Raw genomic sequence first — 23,282 nt, 5'->3', positions numbered from 1 at the left:
TCCTTAAGTAGAGAAAGTTAAGGGTCATCCTATTGAGGTACTGAAGGTGATCAAAGGAATCGTGAGCAGTTTTGGGCCCCATATTGAAGGAAAGATGTCCTGGCCTTGAAAAGGATCCAAAGGAGGTTCACAAGAATAATCCCTAGAATGAAGAGCTTGTCACATGAGGAACGGTTGAGGACTTTGGGTCTGTATTTGTAACAGTTTAAGGATGAGGAGGAATCTTATCGAAACTTACAGGATACTGCGAGGCCTGGATAGAGCAGACATGGAGAGTATGTTTCCACTAGTAGGACAAACTAGAACCAGAAAATCAGAAGGCACAACCTCAGGCTAAAGGGATGAAGCTTTAAAACTGAGATGAGGAGGAATTTTTTTCAGCCAGAGAGTGGTGAATCTGCGGAAATCTTTGCAGCAGAAGGTTGTGGAGGCCAGGACATTGAGTGTCTTTAAGACAGAGATGGATAGGTTCTTGATTAATAAGGGGATCAGGGTAATGGGGAAAAGGCAGGAGAATGAGGATGAGAAAAATATCAGCCATGGTTGAATGGCAGAGCAGACTCAATGGGCCGAGTGGCTTAATTCTGCTCCTATGTCTTATAATCATATGGAATGGATAGGGTAGATAAAGAGAAACTAGCTTCTCTGGTGCAGGAGTCCAGATCAAGGAAGCGTAATGTCAGGAAGTACTTCTTCACATAAAGAGTAGTGAAATCTTCAACCCTCTCCCTCCCCAGCCCCAAAAGCTGTTGAAGCTGGAGGTCAATTGGGAGTTAATTGAAAATCTCAGAATTGAGTTTGTTAAGATTTTTGTCACACAACCATGGCATTATACTCATGGTCTAACTGAATAACAAAATAGGCTCGAGAGGCTGAATAAATGTCCTTCTGTTCTTATTTAAAATAGAATTGGGTAAGAGGAAATTTAATAAAGATATTCAAAATGCTTAAAGTTTATTTATTAGTCACAAACAGACTCAAATTAACACTGCAATGAAGTTACTGTGAAAATCCCCGAGTCACCACAGTCCGCGGCGCCTGTTCGAATACACAGAGGGAGAACTTAGTATGGCCAATGCACCTAACCAGCACGTCTTTCGAACTGTGGGAGGACACCAGAGCACCCAGAGGAAACCCACGCAGACATGGGGAGAAGGTGCAGACTCTGCACAGATAGTGACTCAAGCTGGGATTCAAACTTGGGTCCCTGGCACTGAGGCAGCAGTGCTAACCACAGTGCCACCATGCTGCCAATGATAAAGGGATTAGATATAGCAGAAAAGGAGAAACAGGTTCCTCGATATGATCTGGATCACACATGCTGAAGGGGTGCTGGAAACAAATTCAGTGGTAGCCTTCAAAAGGGAATTGAGTAAATCCTTCATAAACTGCAGGATTATAACGGATAGCTTCTGCAGAGACTGACACAAGTGCGATGGGCCAAATGACCACTTGCTGCACAATATGATCCTCTTAAAACATCTTCCATCATTCTCCTGCAATTTCTCTTGACTCCTGCCGCTGAGATTGTCAAACTGCTCTCTCCAGCCATTGTCACGGCCATTTGGTAACAGCCCAGGGGTACTTGTTTGCCAACCCATCGCTGGCGCCACTAGCGAAGCTAGTGGTGATCAGAGAGGGATGTGTCTGAATCAGTGGGGCAGGGTCTGTTGGGAGGAGCCTAATGGGGAGAAGGGCAGGAATCTGTAAAGTCAGTCCAATGTCAGAATAGGGAAGGGAGCAATGTCAGTTTGGTGTAAAGGGGTGGGGCCTGGCTGGTTTGATGGATAAAGAGTCAGGTATGTACTTACTAGAGTAGGATTCTAGTGTGTGTGATGGGTAAGGTTGTGATGTGCTTATTGTGAGAGTTCTGATGTGTGTTCATTGGGGGAGGGTCCTGGTATATTGGGATATTGCTATTCATTTCCATGGTACCACAAGATTACACATGGAATACGCAATCAGCCTGGGTAAAAACCTACCTTTGTTGAACTAGTCGTGGTGTACAGAACAGTTAGATTAAGATCTCGGTCTCCGAACTCATCCAGATGTATTGTGCCCAGATCTCCTGTAATCAAAACAGGGAGGGTTTTCAATTCATTTTTAAAAATTCTTTCATGGGAGGCGGATCTCTGACTGGGTCAGCATCTGTTGCCCATCCATAATTACCCTTGAACTGAATGGTTTGCTAGGCTGTTTTTGAGTGCAGTTAAGAGTCAACCACATTGCTAAGTGTCCAGGGTCACATGTGGCCAGACCAGGTGAGGATGACAGATTTCCTTCCCTCAAGGGGCATTGGTGAACCAGATGGGCTTTTATGACAATCAACAATGGTTTCACACTCATCATTAGACTTTTAATTCCAGATTTTTATTGAATTAAAATTTCATCATTTGCTGTGGTAGCATTCAAACCCAAGTTCCCAGAGTATCACCTGGGTTGCTGGATTACTAGTCCAGTGGCAACACTCCCACACCACAGCCTCCCCGGAACTTACTTCATAGAACATGGAACATTACAACACAAACAGGCCCTTCGGCCCACAACTTGTGCCGATCATATCCCTACCTACCAGGCCTATCTATAACCCTCAATCCCATTAAATCCCATGTACTCATCCAGAAGTCTCTTTAAAGACCCCGACGAATTTGCCTCCACCACCAACAGCAGCCGATTCCACTCACCCTCTGAGTGAAAAACTTACCCCTGACTTGGTCATCATTTTCTCTTTTGTGACCTCAGGCTCATTCCTCTCACTTTCTGTATATCCCCACTCACCGTTCTTTGTCCCCCTCATCCACCCAAACACTCCTCCTTCATACCTGCTCCATTTTCCTGAGCCATTAGCTTTCACCCCAGCTTGACTTGCCCTCTTGTGCGTCTACTCTCCCTCCATCCATTCTCCTCTATACTTTCTCCGAATCCCCAGCCTCTATCCTCATTCTCTCCTTCCCTCCATCCTTTATCCTTTCACAGTGAGCCCATACAGTGTTTGTCAGCATCTACTCTTACCTGCGAAGGAGATATTCCGAAAGTTTTGAATGAAGTCAGCTCGGGTCGGGGTCTGGTTTCTCATCAGAAAGTTTTCAAGAACAGTACCGAAGAGTAGAACAGCGTTATAATAACCCTGCATATAGGCGTTGTACAGCTGAAACACACAGAAGTTCAGTTTTAACTAAGCAGCTGATCGGAAATCATATTAGCTAGAGTCTTTACCAGGTTGCCTATTGCAGCTTAGCACCGGATGCAGAACATTGCAACAGGGAATGTGATACATCACGCCAGTAATATCCAAGGTCCATGTACATCCACCCTACCATAACATTGGGGGACAGGTTGAGGGTGGGCGGGAAGGCAGTGCGCTGGCCACCTGCCCCAACCTCCACCCCACCCCACTGCCCCTGCCACCTTCAAATGCATCAGCCTTAAAATTTACCCACTGGGTTAGAAAGGAGTTTTGTCCACGTTGTAGGAGCTTCACTTCCTGATTCCCTTTCATAGATCATACAATCCTACAGTGCAGGAGGAGGCCATCTGGCCCACTGAGCCTGCACCAACCACAATCTGACCCAGGCTCTATTCCCTATGCATTTTCCCTCGTTAGTTCCCCCACACTAAGGGGCAATTTAGCACGACCAATCCCCCAACCCACACATCTTTGGATTGTGAGAGGAAGCCGAAGCACCTGGAGGAGCACGCGGGAGAACATACAGTGACCTGAGGCTGGAATTGAATCCAGGTCTCTGGCACTGTGAAACAGCAGTTCTCCCCACTGAAATCCTTTCCACTGAAGTCTTCACTTCATTTATTCTTCCCTAGGTGTTCCTTTCCTGTTTTTAGTGTAGCTATTTGTTTACCTTTCTATCTTATTGTTTAAAGCCTTTACCATCTCGGTCTTTCTGTGAAGACATTGGATGTATCCCAAATCAGATGAGGTCTTTCCCCTTGTTAAACTTCTCTCCTGTCCCAGTACTGCTGCTGGTGTCCCATGGAAAGGAAACCATCCTTCTCACGCTAGCTCTTTAGCCAAGATTCAAGTAACCGTTTGAAGAGGGGATGGGAAGATCAGAAGGGGAATGATAAAGGTGAATAGAAGGGAATCTTTTATGGAAAACACACCTGGGTTCAAGTTGCTCTTCCCTTGAGAATTAAACAATCTGCATCAAGGGGGAATGAACTGGACCTGGCCCTGATCTATGAACATATTGGGAAGATTTACTTCTTACCGCTGTGGTATGGTTGGCCTCTTGTGAGGTTTCATTGGAAACTGGAGACAGAAGGGTCACCACCAAGACTTGCTTCATGTAATCTGCAGAATCTGCCTCTGGAGAGTAGGTGTGACTATCAGAAAGAGGAATGGACAGAGCTGTGAAAAAGACAGCGGGCAGCTACATTCACCACAATTCCACCCCTACCTCACCATCCACTCCACCATCCCTTTCCCCGCAATGGCACCGGTCCTTCCGAGTAAGTCAGTTCATAAACCCTTGAGGAGGACAAAATTGTAGCCTGGAACTGTAAGGTTGTAGGTTCATATCCCTCACCTTACTACAGGCCAACTATTCTACTTCAGCTTTCTACTGGAAAAGGCACTCTTTGGAGCCAAATGTTTCCTCACTACCAGGGAAACCATTGGACCAAAATAAAAAGGCACAGGGGCAGTAAAGTATCCAGTTCTCTGCACTCCCAGGATGATGCAGTGGTTATGGGGTTGATCCAGAAAATCCAGGAATTCAACCAGGGGGAACACAGAAATGGTGGAGGCACTGAACCAATATTTTGCCTGTCTTCATGGTAGAGAATAATGACAATTTTTCAAAAACTGGTGCAATAACCATCATCAAGGTATTGAATAAACTAATGGTATTAAAGGCTGATAAGTCTCTGGGGCCTGATAGCCTGGGCCCGAGGGTATTAAAAGAGGTGGCAGCAGAGATAGTGGATGCAGTAGTTGTGATTTTTCAAAATTCCTTCGTTTCCGGTAATATCCCGGTGGAGTGGAAATGTGACACCCCTATTCAAAAAGGGAGAGGGGCACAAAATAGGAAACTATTGGCCATTTAGTTTGACCTCTCTGGTGGGGAAGTTGCTGGAATTAATCATTAGGGAGGAGATGAATGAGCATTTGGAAAGACAAAGCTCAGTCCACCATTGTCAGCATGGTTTTATGAAGAGTAAATAATGCTTGACAAAGTTGCATGAGCTCTTTGAAGACATAACCGGCAAGGTGGGTAATGGGGAAACTATGGGCGTGGTACATCTAGAATTCCAGAAGGCATTTGAAAGGTGTCGCATAAAAAAAAACTGACCCAGAAGGTGAGATCGCAGGGGTCTGGGGGCTGGAGTACTAGATTGGATCGACTGACAGAAAGCAGAGGGTTGGAATAAATGGGTCCTTTTCTGGCTGGTGAACTGTAAATAGTGGGGTATCACAGGAGTCAGTCCTCAGGCCTCAACAGTTTACAATCTGTACAAATGATTCGCAAGCAGGAACAGAGTGTAACATTGTAAAATTTGTGGATGAGACTAAAATAGGTGAGAGAGCAGTCAGTGAACAGGAGATAAAGATTCTACGGGCAGGTATAGATAGGCGAGGAGAACGGGCCAAAATTTGGCAGATGGAGTTTAATGTGGATAAGCGTGAGGTTATTCATTTTGGCCAAAAAAAGGCAAATTATTATCTAAATGGAAAGCAGATTCAAAATGCGTCCAGGTAGAGGAATCTGGGTGTCTTTGTTCATAAGTCTCAGAGAGCTGGTATGCAGGTGCAGCATTTAATAAAAAAGGCAAATGGCACATTAGCATTTATTGCAAAAGGACTGGAATATAAAAGTAGGGACGTGTTGCAATTGTATCAGTTGTTGGTGAGACCACATCTGGAGAACTGTATCTAGTTTTGGTCTCCTTATTTGAGGAAGAATGTGGTGGCATTGGAGGCAGTTCAGAGGAGGCTCACCAGATTGATTCCGGGAACAAAAGGGTTGATGTATGAGGAAAGGTTAAACAGGTTGGGCTTATACTCACTGGAGTTTAGAAAGATGAGATGGGATCTGATCAAGGTATATAACATAAAATACTAAAAGGGATTGATAAAGTAAATGTAGATCAAATGTCTCCCCTGGGGGGGCAATCTAGAACAAGAGGTTACAGATATATGGGCGGCACAGTGGTTAGCATTGCTGCCTCACAGAGCCAGGGACCCAGGTTTGATTCCTGGCTTGGGTCACTGTCTGTGTGGAGTTTGCACATTCTCCGTGTCTGCATGGGTTTCCTCCGGGGACTCCAGTTTCCTCCCACAGTCCAAAGACATGCTGGTTAGGTGATTGGACATGCTAAATTGCCCCTTAGTGTCAGGGTGACTAGCTAGGTAAATGCATGGGGTTATAGGGATAGGCCCTGGGTGGGATTATGGTCGGTGCAGGCTTGATGCGCCAAATGGCCTCTTTCTGCACTTTAGGATTCTATGAATAGTTTGAGAGGCAGTAGATCTAAAATTGAGATGAGGAAGAACTACTTCTTGCAGAGGGCGGAGAATTTATGGAACTTGCTGCCCCATAGCGCGGTGTGTCTGAATAATAAAATGGTTTCGAGAAGGGGGTAGATATATTTTTGTTAAGAAAAATGGGTTAGAGGGATATGGAGAACAGGTAGGGAGGTAGATTTGAAACCAGGGAAAGATCAGCCTTGATCTAATTGAATGGCAGAGCAGGTTTGAAGGGTTGAACTGCCTATGAGATTGTCAAAGTGAATTCAACAAATTTGGTTATGTGCTGACATTGGGTAAGAAAAAGATGATGAAATGTGCCTGTGCAGTGTGTTATAATCATAGAATCAAAGAAACAACACAGTAAATTGTCCAGGCCTCTTACGGCCGTGCTGGCTTTGAAAGTGCAATTATGTTTAATCCCATGGGTGGCACTTTCCACCAGTGGGATTTTCCATTCCCGCTGAAGTGAACTTTTGAATGGCTTGCCACATTTTCCAGCCCCACCCTCTCTGTGATGGGGGTCATTAAATTCAGCCCCATATATCAGCTTTTTATCCGTAACCTAACATAATATAAATTCTTCATCTTCAAATTCAACAGTCCAGCCCCCTTGTAAAGTTATTTGTGGAATATGTCTTGTTTTTATGACAAATATCATCATTGTGAACCAACTTTATTCATAACAGAACAAGTTCACACAATTGCAATATCTCCGCAACCTGCCTGGTTACAACCTTCTCTTACATGTGTTACCTGCCCTTCGGCCTCCAGTCCAGCCGAACACATGAAGTAGAATGTACCATATTATATCTAATACTGGAGTCCACTACTACATTCACCCTAATATCATGACTGAATAAATGCCCACCACCTTTTCAGGTCAAATGTTCCTGATTCTGGCAACTCTCTGACTGAAAATAATTCTCCACATCTCCCCTCTAGATCTCTTGCAAATAATTTTAAATCAATTATCTCTAAGGATAGTTTTGCTCTAATTACTCAATCCAAACCTCTTTATCATCTCGAAAACCTCTTGTAGTTCACCTCTTAACTTTCTCTGTTCCAAGGAGAACGGTTCTAACCTTTCCTCATATTGATGAAGAGAGCGTAGACAGAGTTACATTCTTTGTCTATTGTTGTGGCTGCTCTGGGAGTGTTTGCTACAGTGAGAATGAGCAAAATGCTTGCTTCTGTATCGTAAATTTTCTATGTTTGATAGAACAGCTCAGAGGGAGTTTACTGTCTTTCTATCCAGTGCTGTGCCTGATGTAACATTTAATGGCAAAAGGCAAAGAGACTTACAGACATCTTACGGTCAGTGAGAATAATGGCAAAAATGACTAAAAGGTAAATTTGGAGCAAGTAATTAGAGTATGAGAGGAAGGTGGCTTGGAATATAAAGTTTAAAGTTTATTTATTAGTGTCTCAAGTGGACACACATTAACAGTGCAATGAAGTTACTGTGAAAATTCCTGAGTCACCACACTCCGGCGCTTGTTTGGATACACTAAGGGAGAATTTAGCATGGCTAACGCATCTAACCAGCACATCTTTCGGACTGTGGGAGGAAACCAGACCACCCAGAGAAAACCACGCAAACCACGGAGAACGTGCAGACTCTGTACAGATAGTGACCCAAGCCAGGAATCAACAATCACTGGGGAAGCAGTATTGAGTAAACTGATGGAGCTGTGGGCTGACAAGTCTCTGAGTCTTGATGAACTTCATCCTAGGGTCTTAAAAAGTGGGAGCAAATGAGATAGCATGCTAATTTTCGAAAATTCACTAGATTTTGGAAAGATTCCATCAGACTGGAAAGTAGCAAATATAACCCCTTTATCCAAGAAGGGAGGGAGGCAGAAGATAGGAAATTATAGGTCTAAGATTCATTTTGGTAGGACAAACTTGAATGCGGATTACAGCGTCAGCGGCAGGGTTCTGAGGAATGTGGAGGAGCAGAGAAATCTTGGGGTTCATATCCACAGATCTCTGAAGGTTGCTGCTCAAGTGGATAGAGCCGTGAAGAAGGCTCATAGTGTCTTAGCGTTTATTAAAAGAGGGTTTGAGTTTGGGAGCTGTGGAGTTATGCTACAGCTGTACAGGACCTTGGCGAGACTGCATTTGGAATATTGTTTGCAGTTCTGTTCACCTCACTATAAGAAGGATGTGGAAGCATTGGAGAGAGTGCAGAGAAGATTTACCAGGATGTTGTCTGGTTTGGAGGGTAGGTTTTATGAGGAAAGGTTGAGGGAGCTGGGGCTTTTCTCTTTAGGCTGGAGGACAATGAGAGGCCACTTAATAGAGGTTTATAAGCTGATGAGGGGGATAGATAGAGTGGACGTGCAGAGACTATTTCCTCAGGTGGATGTCGTTGTTACTAGGGGGCATAACTATAAGGTTCATGGTGGCAGATACAGGAGGGATGTCCGAGGTAGATTCTTTACGCAGAGAGTGGTTGGGGTAGTGTTAGGGTGATGCCTGCTGTGATAGTGGATTCGGACACTTTAGGAACTCTCAAGCGGTTATTGGATAGGCACATGGAGCACACCAGAATGATAGGGAGGGGATAGCTTGAGCTTGGGTTTGGACATAGCTCGGCACAACACCGAGGGCTGAAGGGTCTGTACTGTGCAGTACTGTTTGAGGGTGGTAAGTGTCTGGAACAAGCACCAGAGGTAGTAGTAGAGGTGGGTGCAATTTTGTCTTTTAACAAGTGTTTTAGACAGTTACATGGGTAAGATGGGAAATGGGCCAAATGTGGGCAACTGGGGCTAGGTTAGGAGTTTGCAAAAAAAAGCATGGCATGGACAAGTTAGGCCGAAGGGCTTGTTTCCATGCTGTAAACCTCTATGCCTCTATGGCTTGATATCTGTCATGGAAAAGGTGTTAAAATCAAGAAATTAGGACTGGGCACTTAGAGAAGCTCAGGGTGATTGGGAACAGTCAACATGGTTTTACGGAAGGGAAATCATGTTTAAACAACTTACTGGAGTTTGAAGGAGTGACGTGCGCTGTGCATAGAGGAGAGCCTGCAGATGTACTGTATTTGGACTTCCAAGAAGCATTTGATATGTGTCATTTCAAATGTTATTGCAAAAAATAAATGTTCATGATGCAGTGGATAACATATTAGCCTGGACTGAAGATTGGCTGGCTGGTAGAAAACAGAGAATATGCATAAATTGATGTTTGTCTGATTGGCAGGATGTCCCACATGGGTCTATGCTGGGGCCTCAACATTTTACAATTTATATTGTTGACTTAGATGAGGGGAGCGAAGGCATGGCAGCTAAATTTGCAGACAACACAAAGATAGCTAGATAAGTATATTGTGCAGATGACATACAGAGTTTGCAGATGGATATAGATAGGTTCACTGAGTGAGCAAAAAGGTGACAGGTGGGAAAATGTGAAGTTGTTCTCTTTGGCAGGAAGAGTAAAAAGGCAGAATATTCCTTTAATGAAGAATGAATGTAGAATGCTACAGTGCAGAGGGATTTAGTTGTTCAGGAATCGTAGACAGTTATTATGCAGGTGTAGTATGTGAACAAGAAGGCTATTGAATGCTTTCTTTCATTACGAAAGTAATTGAACATAAACATAGGATGTTATGCTTCAGTTATACAAACTATTGGTGAGACATCTTGAACAGTGTGTCCAGCTTTGGTCTCCTTGTTTAAAGAAAGATGTAAATGATTTAGAGGCTGTTCAGAGGAGATTTACTAGATTGATACCTGGAACGAGCGGGTTGTCTTCCGAAGATGCGGGATATTGGGTAATCTGATAAGGTGGATTCATAATTGGCATAGCGCTCGGATACAGAGGGTGATGACAGACAGATGCTTTAGTGACCAGAGGCCAATGACCAGTGACATACTACAGGGATCTGTGCTGGGCTCCCTATTGTTCATCATTTTTATAAATACAGGTGTCGGTCCACCTTGTTGTCAAACGAGGGGCATGCACACGGTGGTCGTGTGTGGGCTGCTCTTGGAGGTTTCGAGAGTGGCCTAGTACTTCGTGTCGTCGTATGTGCTTAATCCTGGACCAGCAGACAGGCACCACAACAGCTCAGTGACTATCACTGCTAGCTGTGCAGATACGTGGATTTGGGCCTGTGTCTGTGGGAGTTTGCGCATTCTCCCTGTGGTTGCGTGGGTTTCCTCCGGGTGCTCCGGTTTCCTCCCACACCCCAAAGATGTGCTCTTAGGCTGATTGGTGTACCAAATTGACCGTACACTATTCTCCCCTGAATCTGGCTACATGAGGAGTACCATTCAAATATACACGGGGCAGGGTAGGTGTAGGAAAATGCTTTGTTGAAATGGCGGCGTGGGCTCGTTGGGCCGAAGGGCCTGTTTCCCGTGCTGGGTTGTTCTTTGTAAATGACATCGATGACTATGTGGGGGGTAGGATCAGGAAGTTTCCAGATGACACAAAGATTGGCCGGGTGGTGAGCAGTGAGGTTGAGTTTCCTGGGTTACAGGAAGATATAGACGAGATGGTCAAATGGGCGGATAAGTGGCAGATGGAATTTAACCCTGAGTAATTTGACAAAGAGATATACTATGAAAGGTTAGACACTAGGAAGTTCCAAAGAACAAAGGGACCTTGGAGTGTTTGTATAGATCTCTGAAGGTGGAAAGGCAGATTAATAGGGTGGTGAAAAAGACATATGGCACACTCTCCTTTATTAATCGGGGTACAGATTACAAAAGCAGAAATTTGTATAGAACTCTGGTGAGGCCACAGCTAGAGTACTGTGTGCAGTTCTGGCCGCCACACTATAGGAAGAATGTGATCACACTGGAAAGAGTGCAGAGGAGATTCACAGGATGTTGCCTGGGATGGAACATTTAAGTTATAAAGAGAGGTCAGAAGGCTTGGATTGTTTTCTCTTAAGCAGACAAGTCTGAGGAGCAACCTGATTGAGGTGTTCAAGATTATGAGGGGAATGGACAGGGGGGGATAGGGAGCAGTTGTTCCCCTCAGTTGAAGGGTCAGTTACAAGGGGACACAAGTTAAAAGTCAAAGGTAGGCGATTTAGGGGAGATTTGAAGAAAAACTGGGAGGAAGGTGGAGGCTGGATGCCTCACGTCCTTTAAGAAATACCTGGATGAGTACTTGGAATGCCATAACATTCAAGGCTATGGGCCAAGTGCTGGCAAGTGGGATTAGGTGAGCAAGTCAGGGCCCTTCATGCGTCAGCGCAGACTCTGTGGGCCAAAGGGCCTCTTCTGTACTGTGGTATTCTATGATTCTGATTCTGTGATAGGTTGGAAAGGCTGGCCTTGTTGTCACTAAAATTTAGAAGAATGAGGGATGATTTGATTGAAGTACATAAGGTCCTGAATGGCCAGAGAATCATTGCAATGCAGAAGGAGGCCATTTAGCCGATCGAATCTGCTCATATTCTCAGCAACCCAATCCCCACATTGACAAGGTGGACATTCACAGGATAGCCGGAACTGTCCGACCTCACCTGCGTCTGGGATTCTCCAGTCTCGCTGCAGTGAACGGAGATTTGATTGTGCGCCAAATTCTCCATTCTCATTGACAGCAATGGCAGGACGATTGAGATCAGAGAACCCTGGCCGATGTTTCCTCTTGTGGGCCAGTCCGAACTAGGGGATCATTGTTTTAACATTAGGCGTTGCCTTATAGGACAGAGATGAGGAGAATTTTTTTCTCACAGAGGGTTGGATATTTTTAAGACAGAGGTAGATAGATTCAGCTCTGACAAAGGGTCATCCAAACTTGAAACGTTGGCTCTATTCTCTCTCCACAGATGCTGTCAGATCTGCTGAGATTTTCCAGCGTTTTCTGTCTTTGTTTCAGAATCCAGCAACTGCAATGTTTTGCTTTTATTTGGTTTTGTAGATGGATTCTTGTTAGCTTTAGTTTCGTTTTTTTAGTTTATTTATCAGTGTCACAAGTAGGCTTACATTAACAGCGCAATGAAGTTACTGTGAAAATCCCCCAGTCGCCACACTCCAGCATCTGTTCGGATACACTGAGGAGAATTTAGCATGGCCAATGCATCTAACTAGCACGTCTTTCAGACTGTGGGAGGGAACTGGAGCACCTTAGACAAAGGAATCAGATTATTGGGGGTGAATGGGGAATATGGAACTCAACACAAACTATGACTTTATTGAATGGCCAAACAGGTTTAAAGGCCTACTTCTGTCCCTATTCATATGTTCATAACTTTCTGAACTAAAGATGTGGCACTTACTTGAACAGATCTACCAGGATGATGACAATATCTTTGTCCAAGGTAGCTCCATCTACTAATGTCTCAACGTCACTGCTTGTCCCGCAGATGATGATCACTGTGAGAAAAAATAAACAGACAGTTAGATTAATATTAGTTATTTTCTGATGCTTCCCTCCTTGACACCGCAGAATAAGGCAAGAGCAGAAACAGCTAAGTGATTATGACCAGATGATTTTTTTTGCGACATTTGAAGGACAGAAATTAGTTTTGCAAATCCCTCACAAGGGCATGGGGAAACAGCTGGCGATTGACACAGAGTCATAATGCTAGTTTGGAAAGCCAGTGGAGGCTCAATGTGCCGAATGGTCTCCTTCTGTGCCTTAACAATTCTGAGAATCTGTGATTTTCAAAATAGTGACATGGGGTCTTTTACAGGAGTAGCAGGGGCTCAGTTTAGCATCCTACCCAGAAGATGGAATCTCTGACAACGTGGTACACCCGCGGTACTGTGCTGGAGAATCAGACTCGATGGTGTGTTTATTTCTGGAGTGTGATGTAAACCTTCCAACTCTGAGGCCAGGGTGCTATCAATTGAGAACCAAGTCACTTCGTGGACAGCAAGCTGTTGGGTGGGAGGAATCAGAGACAAGTCTAAGCCCACCTTCACAGCATACATTCACATATCTCCCAGCAGGAGGCGCTGGATAGCAATCAGGCATAAGATTGCACAGGTACACAGACCCCCAAACTGCATTCAATGGAATGGTCATTGGACTCCTAATCCAGTGAAATGCTCTGGGGACCTGGCTGTGAATCCCACCATGGCAAATGGTGAAATTTGAATTCAATAAAAATATCTGGAATTAAAAATCTACTGTTGAGCGCAAAACCGTTGTTGATTGTCATAAAAATCCATCTGGTTCACTAATCCTCTTTAGGAAAAGAAATCTGCTGTCCTTACATGGTCTGGCCTACACGTAGCTCCACAGCCACAACAATGTGTTTGACTCTCAAATGCTGTGAAATGGAAGATAGTTAGGGATGGCCAATAAATGCTGGCCAGCCAGAGACACCCACATTCCATCAATGAATTAAAAAAAGACAGATTTTTGTATTGCAACAGTCTGGAATTTTAGGTACTCATCCAGAAATGCAAATTCTCTCATCCAAATTGGACAGGTCCCAAAAGGAAATCCTGTTTTCACAGAATTATAAGATGATTAGAACACAGAAGAAGGCCATTCAAACCAAAATGCGCAAGTTGGGTCTCTGGGAGCGTAATTTACCTATTCCCACTTTCTGCCTTTTCTCCATAGACCTGCAACTTTTTTCACTTCAGATAATTATTCAATTCTTGTCTGAAAGCCACAGTTGAATATGTCTCTATCCATCCTCAGGCAGAAAATTCCAGATTCTAACTCAGCACTGCTTAAAAATCCTTTTTCTCTTATGTCGCCACTTCTCCTTCAGTCAATCACTTTAAATCATATCCTCTTGCTCTTAATCCTTCCATCAATGGAAACAGTTTCTATCAAATCTGACTAAATCTCTCTTGATTTTGAGCACCTCTAATAAATCTCCTCTCAACCTCCCTTCTTGAAGGAAAACATCCCCAGCTTCTCCAATCTATCTACTTAATTAAAGTCTCTCATCCTTGGGACCATTCTCTTAAATCTTTTCCATGTCTCCTTTAAAGCCTTCACATTGTTCCTGAACGGTGATGCTCAGCATAGATAAAACCTTCATATTGTCCTTACTTTAGAATTCCGTGCCTCTATAAAACCCAGGATCCTGGATATCTTTTTAACTTCTTTCTCATTCTAATCCCAACCCTACAACCTAAAACAATTGTGCACATAAGCCCCTAGCTCCCTCTCTCCCTCATCCTCTTTTAGAATGGTACCCTTTATTTTCTGTTTGTCTCTCTTCATTCTTCTGATCATAATGCCTCACTTCATACTTCTCTGCATTAAATTCCATTCGCCTATTCCATCCTGTGGCCTCCCCAAAGAACACAAGACATTCTGTGCCTGTTTTGAACAAGAGGCCAGCAAGGGCACACTTCCCCATCCTGGAAGCCTCGGATGAACCGATATCCAAGGTCCCCATTGCTGACGTCAGAGCAGTTTTCTCAGTAGTCAACTCTCAGGAAGCAACTGACCCAGATGGGGTACCTATATCAGCACTCAGGTTGTGTGTGGGTCAGTTAGCAGGAGTATTTGCAGACATTTTCAACCTCTCTTTACACCAATCTGAGGTCCCTACCTGCTTCAAGAAGATGACCATCATGCCGGTACCAAAGAAAAGCCAGGCAGTGTGCCTTAATGACTATTGTCAGTGGCTCTGACATCCATCACAATGAAGTGCTTTGAAAGGCTAGTCGTGGCACAAATCAATTCCTGCCTCCCAGACAGCCTGTATCTACTACAGTTTCCCTATTGCTGCAACAGGTCCACAGCAGATGCCATCTACCTGGCCCTACATCAACCCTGGAACACCTAGATATCAGAGACACCTATTTCAGACTCCTATTTATAGACTACAGCTCAGCCTTTAACACCATTATTCCTACAAGGCTTATCTCCAAACTTCATGGCCTGGGGCTTGGCTCCTCCCTCTGCAACTGAATCCTAGACTTTCTAACCCACAAACAGCAATTAGTTAGGATAGGCAACAACAAGAACTCCTCGACAATCATCCTCAACACCAGTGCCCCACAAGGCTGTGTTCTCAGCCCTCTACTATATTCCTTGTACACCTCTGACTGTATGGATGTATTCCCCTCCAACTCGATTTTCAAGTTTGCTGATGATACTACCGTTTTGGGTCAGATCTCAATCTATGACAGGACAGAGTACAGGAAAGAGGTAGAGAATCTGGTGAACTGGTACAATGACAATAATCTCTCCCTCAGTGTCAACAAAATGTAGGGGATAATCATTGACTTCAGGAAGCATAGTGGAGATCACGACCCTGTCTACATCAATGGGGGCGAAGTAGAAATGTTCGAGAGCTTCACGTTTTTAGGTGTCCAGATCACCAACAACCAGACCTGGGCCCCCCATGTTGACACTATGGTTTAGAAAGCCCACCAACACCTCTACTATCTCAGGAGACTAAGGAAATTTGACATGTCCGCTACAACTCTCACCAGCTTTTACAAATACACCATAGAAAGCATTCTTTCTAGTTGTATCACAGCTTGGTATGGCTCCTGCTTTGTCCATGGTTGCAAGAAACTACAAACGCTCATGAATGTAGCCCAGTCCATCACTCAAACCAGCCTCCCATTCATTGACACCGTTTACACTTCGTGCTGCCTCGGAAAAGCAGCCAACATAATCAAGGGCCCCACGCACCCCAGACATACTCTCTTCCACCTTCTTCCATCAGGAAAAAGATACAAAAGTCTGAGGACACGCACCAGCTGACTCAAGAACAGCTTTTTCCCTGCTGCCATCAGGTTTTTGTTTGGATCTGCCTCGCATTAAGTTGATCTTTCTCCACGCCCTAGCTATGACTGTAATGCTACAGCTTGCATAAGAACATAAGAACATAAGAAATAGGAGCAGGAGTAGGCCAACTAGCCCTTCGAGCCTGCCCCGCCATTCAACAAGATCATGGCTGATCTGTCGTGGCTCAGTTCCACATTCCCGCCCTCTCCCCATAACCCTTAATCCCCTCTCTTATCAAAAACCCATCAACCCGCGTCTTAAAAATATTTAGCGAGGCAGCCTCCACCACTTCAACGGGCAGAGAATTCCAGAGATTCACCACCCTTTGAGTGAAGAAGTTCCTCCTCAACTCCGTTCTAAACTGCCCCCCCCCCTTTATCTTGAGGCTGTGCCCCCTAGTCCTACTGTCCTTTCTGAGCGGGAAGAGTCTCTCCACCTCTATCCTATCCATCCCATTCATCATCTTATACATCTCAATGAGATCTCCCCTCATTCTTCTAAACTCTAACGAGTACAAGCCTAGTCTATTCAGCCTCTCCTCATAGCTCAACCCCCTCAACTCCGGCATCAGCCTAGTAAACCTCCTCTGCACTCCCTCCAAGGCCAAAATATCCTTGCGTAAGTACGGCGCCCAAAACTCCACACAGTACTCCAGCTGCGGCCTCACCAATGCCCTATACAGCCGCAGCAAGACCTCCCTACTTTTATATTCAATCCCCCTCGCGATGAAGGCCAGCATCCCATTCGCCTTCCTGACCACCTGCTGCGCCTGCAAGCTGGGTTTTTGCGACTCATGCACAAGGACCCCGAGGTCCCTCTGCACCGTCGCCTGCTGCAGTTTTTCTCCACGTAAGTAATAATCCTTCCTACCATTATTCCTACCAAAGTGGACCACCTCGCACTTGCCTCATATGAATGGTATGTTTTGTCTGTATAGCATGCAAAAAACAATACCTTTCACTGCATATTAGTACATGTGACAATAATAAATTAAATCAAATCAAATCAAATCTTGAAGTTTATCACGATCATCCTTGGCATGGAGTGGCATCTTTCAAGCATTAAGCCTCTGGCGACGGATGAGTGACCTGTTCCAGGTAAAATTTCCTATGGAATCAGTTGAAAGCCTATGTTGTGCACCACTAGGCGTGGGTAGAGAATCAACAATGTCATCGAGACTTCCATGTTAGAAGTAGATCCCTTCACAATCAGGAGGTGCTGTGCAATGAGCAAACGTAGAAAGATAGGCCTGGCTGTACTGCAAAGGAAATGACCTATGAACTTAGTTCAGGGTCAATAAAGCAGCCTGATTGGTGCCACTGGGGCTGAGTTGTGGGGAAAGGCCGGAACCAGAGGCAAGTATTTGTGTCATGTAGCTGTTCCTTACCTGGAACATATTCAGAAGGAACTGTTTTACTGAGGGTGGAAAGCAGAGTGTAGAGCCGAATGGCAAGAAATGTTGACAAGTTGAATGTCTGCTGAGGACTAATAAGCAGACTATCATTTGGAAAACAAGGCAGCAGCGTTACCTTGCCAACACAATCAATTCAATGCCATAAGTAGCCCATAAATTTTGGGTTCTGTGTATATTTTCAAAGCTGTTAACACATTAATCTGAATGTATTGTTCACCGGGGATCTGTATTCTCACGTGAATTCAAATCACTCCATGGGTTGGGGTCTGAAGTATTTCCATTTCCTAACTGCCAGCAATTCCCATTCGCTCATCACCCCTGTGCTCACTGAGCTACACCGGCTTTCCGTCCAGAACTCCTTGACTTCAACATTCTAAAATCCTGTCATGGCCTTGCCCCTACATGTCTCTAACCTCTTCCAGCCCTACAAACCTCTGCACTCCTCCAATTCTGGCCTGTTGTATATCCCTATTTTCATCGCTCCACCATTAGTGTTGCCAAGGTCACTTGGGATCCCTTCACTAAACCTGTCCAATCTCACCAGTTCTCTTCCCTCGTTTAATATCCAGCTTTTTGAGCAAGGTTTCAGTCACCTCTACTAATATCTCCTTGTGTGGCTTGGTGTCAAATTTTGTATAGTAATGCTCTCGTAAAGAATCTTGGTTCATTTCGTTACATTAAAAGCTGGACGATTGATAGGATGTCAAAACTCCGCTTTGAGGATGCTTCCAAGCATGATTTCAATTTGATCTGATTTATTATTGTCACATATATTAGTATACGGTAAAAATATTGTTTCTTGCGCGCTATACAGACAAAGCATACTGTTCAAAGCGAAGCAAAGGAGAGAGTGCAGAATGTAGTATTACAGTCATAGCTAGGGTGTAGAGAAAGATCAACTTGATGCGAGGTAAGTCCATTCAAAAGTCTGATAGCAGCAGGGAAGAAGCTGTCTTGAGTCGTTGGTGCATGACCTCAGACTTCTGTATCTTTTTCCTGACAGAAGAAGGTGACCGAGAAAATGTCCACGGTGCGTGGGGTCCTTAATTATGCTGGCTGCTTTGCCGAGGCAGTGGGAAGTGTAGACAGAGTCAATGGATGGGATGTGTCATGGGCTGGGCTACGTTCATGACCTTTTGTAGTTCTTTGTGGTCTCGAGCAGAGCAGGAGACATACCCAGCTGTGACACAATCAGAAGTAAGGCTTCATCTCGGCCCTAGGCATCAATTATCACACTAGGAGTCAATGCCAATGCCAAAAACAACAACCCACAATGATACTTGGTGGTTTCATATGCGGGACTTCTGGCACAGCCTGTCACTCAGGTATTGCCCTCATCAGCCTTCAGCCAAGGTGCATCACATGGACACGCCCCATCTGAAATGGATTTGTTTGCTGCATGTCCATCATCTTTCTCAAATGGGAGGTGTCAGAGTGAATGGACTTTATAAATTGAAGTTGTTGCTGTAAAATAACCTCACTTAGTGTTAATTTCCAGGAGACATTCACAAGCTGGACAGCAGAGGTTTAGGAACTTTGCCATTATGCAAATTCAGCAAACTTCACATTCCATGTCATTGCTTAAATCCATAACTTTTAATTATTCAATATTGACTTTCACTGAATAGAAATAAGAACGTGGCATATCTTATTTGTGAGTTTCTTTTGGAGGAGGAAGCAGCAGGAACTGTTACTGTTTACAGGATCTGTGTTATTAAGGAGCCAAATGGGATCTGTGTTATTAAGGAGCCAAACTATATGGCAAGTAAATGATGACCCCTAGATGGTAGGGGCTGAAGCCCAATTCTCTAACTGCACGGTTCCTCACTCAAAATGTGGGACTGGTGAATAGTGAAAAGAGGTGAGATTGGTAGAATCTAACAACCTATTTCGGAAGATTCTTCCATCTCTTTAACATTATGTTTGAAAAACAGTGGTCGGAATTTTCTTTTCCTGCTCACCACAGGAATCGTAGTGGGCAGAGAGGGTAGGTCATGCTAAGATCAGTTGATCTCAGGCGGGATTGCAGTCTTGGGGTGAGTGCAGTCAGAAACTCGCGACCAGCATGTCCAACAATGCACTACTCTCTTAATACTGCCTCTGTGAAATGCAGCTGTTCCTCAGTACCACTCCTCCAATAATGCAGCAATTCTTCAGTACTACCTCTCTGATACTGCAGCATTCCTGTGGCACTGCCCCTCTGGCAATGTAGTATTCCCTCAGTACTGCCTCTCAAATTTTGCAACACTCACATGGCACTGCCCCTCCAAATTGCAGTGCTCCCTCAGTATAGACCCTCCGTCAGTGCAGTGCTCCCTTAGTTCTGCCCTATCCAAAGTACAGTGCCTCCCTCAGAATAATCCCTTCGCCAGTGCTGCACTCCCTCAGAACTATCCCTCTGACAATACCGTATTTCCTCAGTACTGCCTCTCTGATAGTGCAGCACTCCTGTGATGCTACCCCTCCAACATTGCAATATTCCCTCAGTACTGCCCCTCCAACACTGCGGTGCTCCCTCAGAATAGGCCCTCCGTCAGTGCAGTGCTCTCTTAGTTCTGCCCTTCCGAAAGTGCAGTGCTTCCCTCAGAATTATCCCTCCAACAATGCAGCACTCCCTCAGAACTATCCCTCTGACAGTGCAGCCATCCCTCCAAACTAACCCTTCCTTTCCTAAAGGACATCCTAAAGGGAACCAGATGGGAGTCTGCACGTTCTGCGATTACTGTCACTAGAGAGGTAGTGCTTGATAGATTAACGGGACTCATGGTAGACAAGTCCCCAGGACCGGATGGAATGCATCCCAGGGTTCTGAAGGAAATGGCAGAGGTGATAATGGATGCCTTAGTGATTATTTACCAAACTGCGCTGGATTCCGGCGAAGTGCCGGATGATTGGAAAACGGCTATTGTTACGCCGCTGTTTAAAAAAGGTAGCAGGCAAAAGGCAGGGAATTATAGGCCGGTTAGTTTAATGTCTGTAGTTGGGAAAATGCTTGAATCCATCATCAAAGAAGAAATAGCGAGGCACCTAGAAAAGAATGGTTTGATAGAGCAGACGCAGCACGGATTCATTAAGGGGAAGTTGTGTCTGACGAATTTATTGGATTTCTATGAGAATGTGACTAGTGCGGTAGATAGAGGCGAACCGGTGGATATGGTGTTTCTCGATTTTCAAAAGGCGTTTGATAAGGTGCCTCACAAAAGGTTGCTTCAGAAGGTTAGGGGGCACGGACTTGGGGGTAAGGTATTAGCGTGGATAGAGGATTGTTTGTCTAATAGGAGGCAGAGAGTTGGTATCAATGGGTGCTATTCTGATTGGCGGTCGGTGACTAGTGGAGTGCCGCAGGGATCGGTGCTGGGGCCTCAGCTATTTACCATTTATATAGATGATCTGGAGGAGGGGGCTGAGTGTAGGGTGATGAAATTTGCTGATGACACAAAGATGAGTGGAAAAGCAAATTGTGCAGAGGATGTGGAAAGTCTGCAGAGGGATCTGGATAGGCTGAGTGAGTGGGCAAGGACGTGGCGGATGGAGTACAATGTTAGCAAGTGTGAGGTTATCCACTTTGGCAGAAATAATAGTAGGAGGGATTACTATTTAAAGGGAGAAAAGCTACAGCATGCTACAGTGCAAGGGGACCTGGGGGTCCTTGTGCATGAGTCGCAAAAACCCAGTCTGCAGGTGCAGCAGGTGATCAAGAAGGCGAATGGGATGCTGGCCTTTATAGCGAGGGGGATAAAATATAAAAGCAGGGAGGTCTTGCTGTGACTGTACAGGGCACTGGTGAGGTCGCAGCTGGAGTACTGTGTACAGTTTTGGTCGCCGCACTTGCACAAGGATATTTTGGCCTTGGAGGGAGTGCAGAGGAGGTTCACTGGGCTGATACTGGAGATGAGGGGGTTAGACTATGAAGAGAGGCTAAATAGACTGGGTCTGTACTCGTTGGAGTTTAGAAGGATGAGGGGGGATCTTATAGAGACGTATAAGATAATGAAAGGGATGGATAGAGTAGAGAGATTCTTCCCGCTCAGAAAGGACAGCAGGACTAGAGGGCACAGCCTCAAGATAAGGGGGGTGCAGTTTAGAACGGAGTTGAGGAGGAACGTCTTCACTCAAAGGGTGGTGAATCTCTGGAATTCTCTGCCCGTTGAAGTGGTGGAGGCTACCTGGCTAAATATATTTAAGTCACGGGTAGATAGGTTTTTGACAGACAAGGGAATTAAGGGTTATGGGGAGAAAGCGGGAAAGTGGAACTGATCCACTTCAGATCAGCCATGATCTTATTGAATGGCGGGCAGGCTCGAAGGACTAGGTGGCCTACTCCTGCTCCTATTTCTTATGTTCTTATGTTCTCCCCCGTGTCTGCGTGGGATTTCCCCCACAGTCTGAAAGACACGCTGGTTAGGTGCATTGGCCAGGCTAAATTCTCCCTCAGTGTACCTGAATAGGCGCCGGAATGTGGCGAGTAGGGGGTGCATATTGATTGGTCGACCCATGTTGGACGCGGTGGGCTTGAGGAGGAGTTCTTGGAATGCTGCCGGGATAGTTTCCTTGAACAGTGTGCGTTGGAGCCGACGAGGGAGTGAGCTATCTTGGATCTGGTGTTATGTAATGAGGCGGGTAGAATTAGGGACCTTGCGGTGAAGGATCCTCTTGGAGAGAGTGATCATTGTACGGTGGAGTTTCTGGTGCAGATGGAGGAGGACAAAGTGGGTTCCTGGACACGCGTCCTTTGTTTGAACAGAGGGGAGTACGGTAGGATGAGAGAGGATTTGGCAAATGTGGACTGGGGGAGCGCATTGGAAGGTAGGTCTGCTGAGGAGCAGTGGAGGATCTTTAAGGAGATCTTTCTTGGTGCTCAGCAGAAATTTATTCCGATGGTCAAAAAGGACCGTAGGAAGAGAGGTAATAAGCCGTGGATAACGAAGGAGGTGAAGGAAAGTGTTAAATTAAAAGCGGAGGCGTTTAGAGTAGCTAAGAGCAGTGGGCAAGAAGAGGATTGGGAGAGGTTTAAATGTCAACAAAGATTGACAAAGAAATTGATAAAGAAGGGTAGGAGAAACTATGAAGCTGGGCTAGCGCTTAATATAAAAAAGGATAGCAAGAGTTTTTATAAGTATATAAAAAGGAAGAGGCTGGCTAGGGTGAACGTTGGACCCTTAGAGGATGAGAAGGGGGACTTAGTAGTAGGGGATGGGGAAATGGCTGAGGTCTTGAATAACTTTTTTGTTTCGATCTTCACGGAGGAGGACGTGAATAATTTGCCGGGTGTTAGCGATGGAAAGGTGGTAGGACTGGAGGGTCTCAATGACATTACTGTTACTAGAGAGGCGGTGCTCGACAGACTGGAGGGGCTGATTGTGGACAAGTCCCCAGGACCGGATGGAATGCACCTGAGGGTTCTGAAAGAAATGGCGGAGGTGATAGTGGATGCCTTGGTGGTTATTTTCCAGATGTCGCTGGATTCCGGGGAAGTGCCGGAAGATTGGAAAACGGCTAATGTTACGCCTTTGTTTAAGAAGGGTGCCAGGCAAAAGGCGGGGAATTATAGGCCGGTTAGTTTAACGTCTGTTGTAGGTAAAATGTTAGAATCCGTCATCAAGGAGGAAATAGCGAGGCACCTTGAGGGGAATTGCTTGACAGAGCAGACGCAGCACGGTTTCGTTAAGGGGAAGTCGTGTCTGACAAATTTATTGGAGTTCTATG

The 23,282-nt window shown here is 45.1% G+C and overlaps 1 protein-coding gene across 2 annotated transcripts in view; it reads right to left on the bottom strand.

Annotated features, from left to right (window-relative positions):
- LOC145361565 (guanylyl cyclase C-like) overlaps positions 1-23,282 on the bottom strand; it is a 126,698-nt gene that overhangs the window by 53,616 nt on the left and 49,800 nt on the right. For both annotated transcript variants that reach the window (XM_080217398.1, XM_080217397.1), the window contains exons 6-9: positions 12,726-12,822; positions 4,227-4,341; positions 3,013-3,148; positions 1,983-2,068 (exon numbers count right to left, since the gene is read on the bottom strand). In XM_080217398.1, coding sequence (XP_080073524.1) covers positions 1,983-2,068; positions 3,013-3,148; positions 4,227-4,341; positions 12,726-12,822 — 434 coding nt within the window. The remainder of the gene's footprint in view (positions 1-1,982; positions 2,069-3,012; positions 3,149-4,226; positions 4,342-12,725; positions 12,823-23,282) is intronic.

This window comes from Carcharhinus amblyrhynchos, chromosome 35 (assembly GCF_965287045.1).
Source record: "Carcharhinus amblyrhynchos chromosome 35, sCarAmb.v2.hapA, whole genome shotgun sequence".
Lineage (NCBI taxonomy): Eukaryota > Metazoa > Chordata > Chondrichthyes > Carcharhiniformes > Carcharhinidae > Carcharhinus > Carcharhinus amblyrhynchos.
This window is presented reverse-complemented; position numbering and strand designations above follow the sequence as displayed.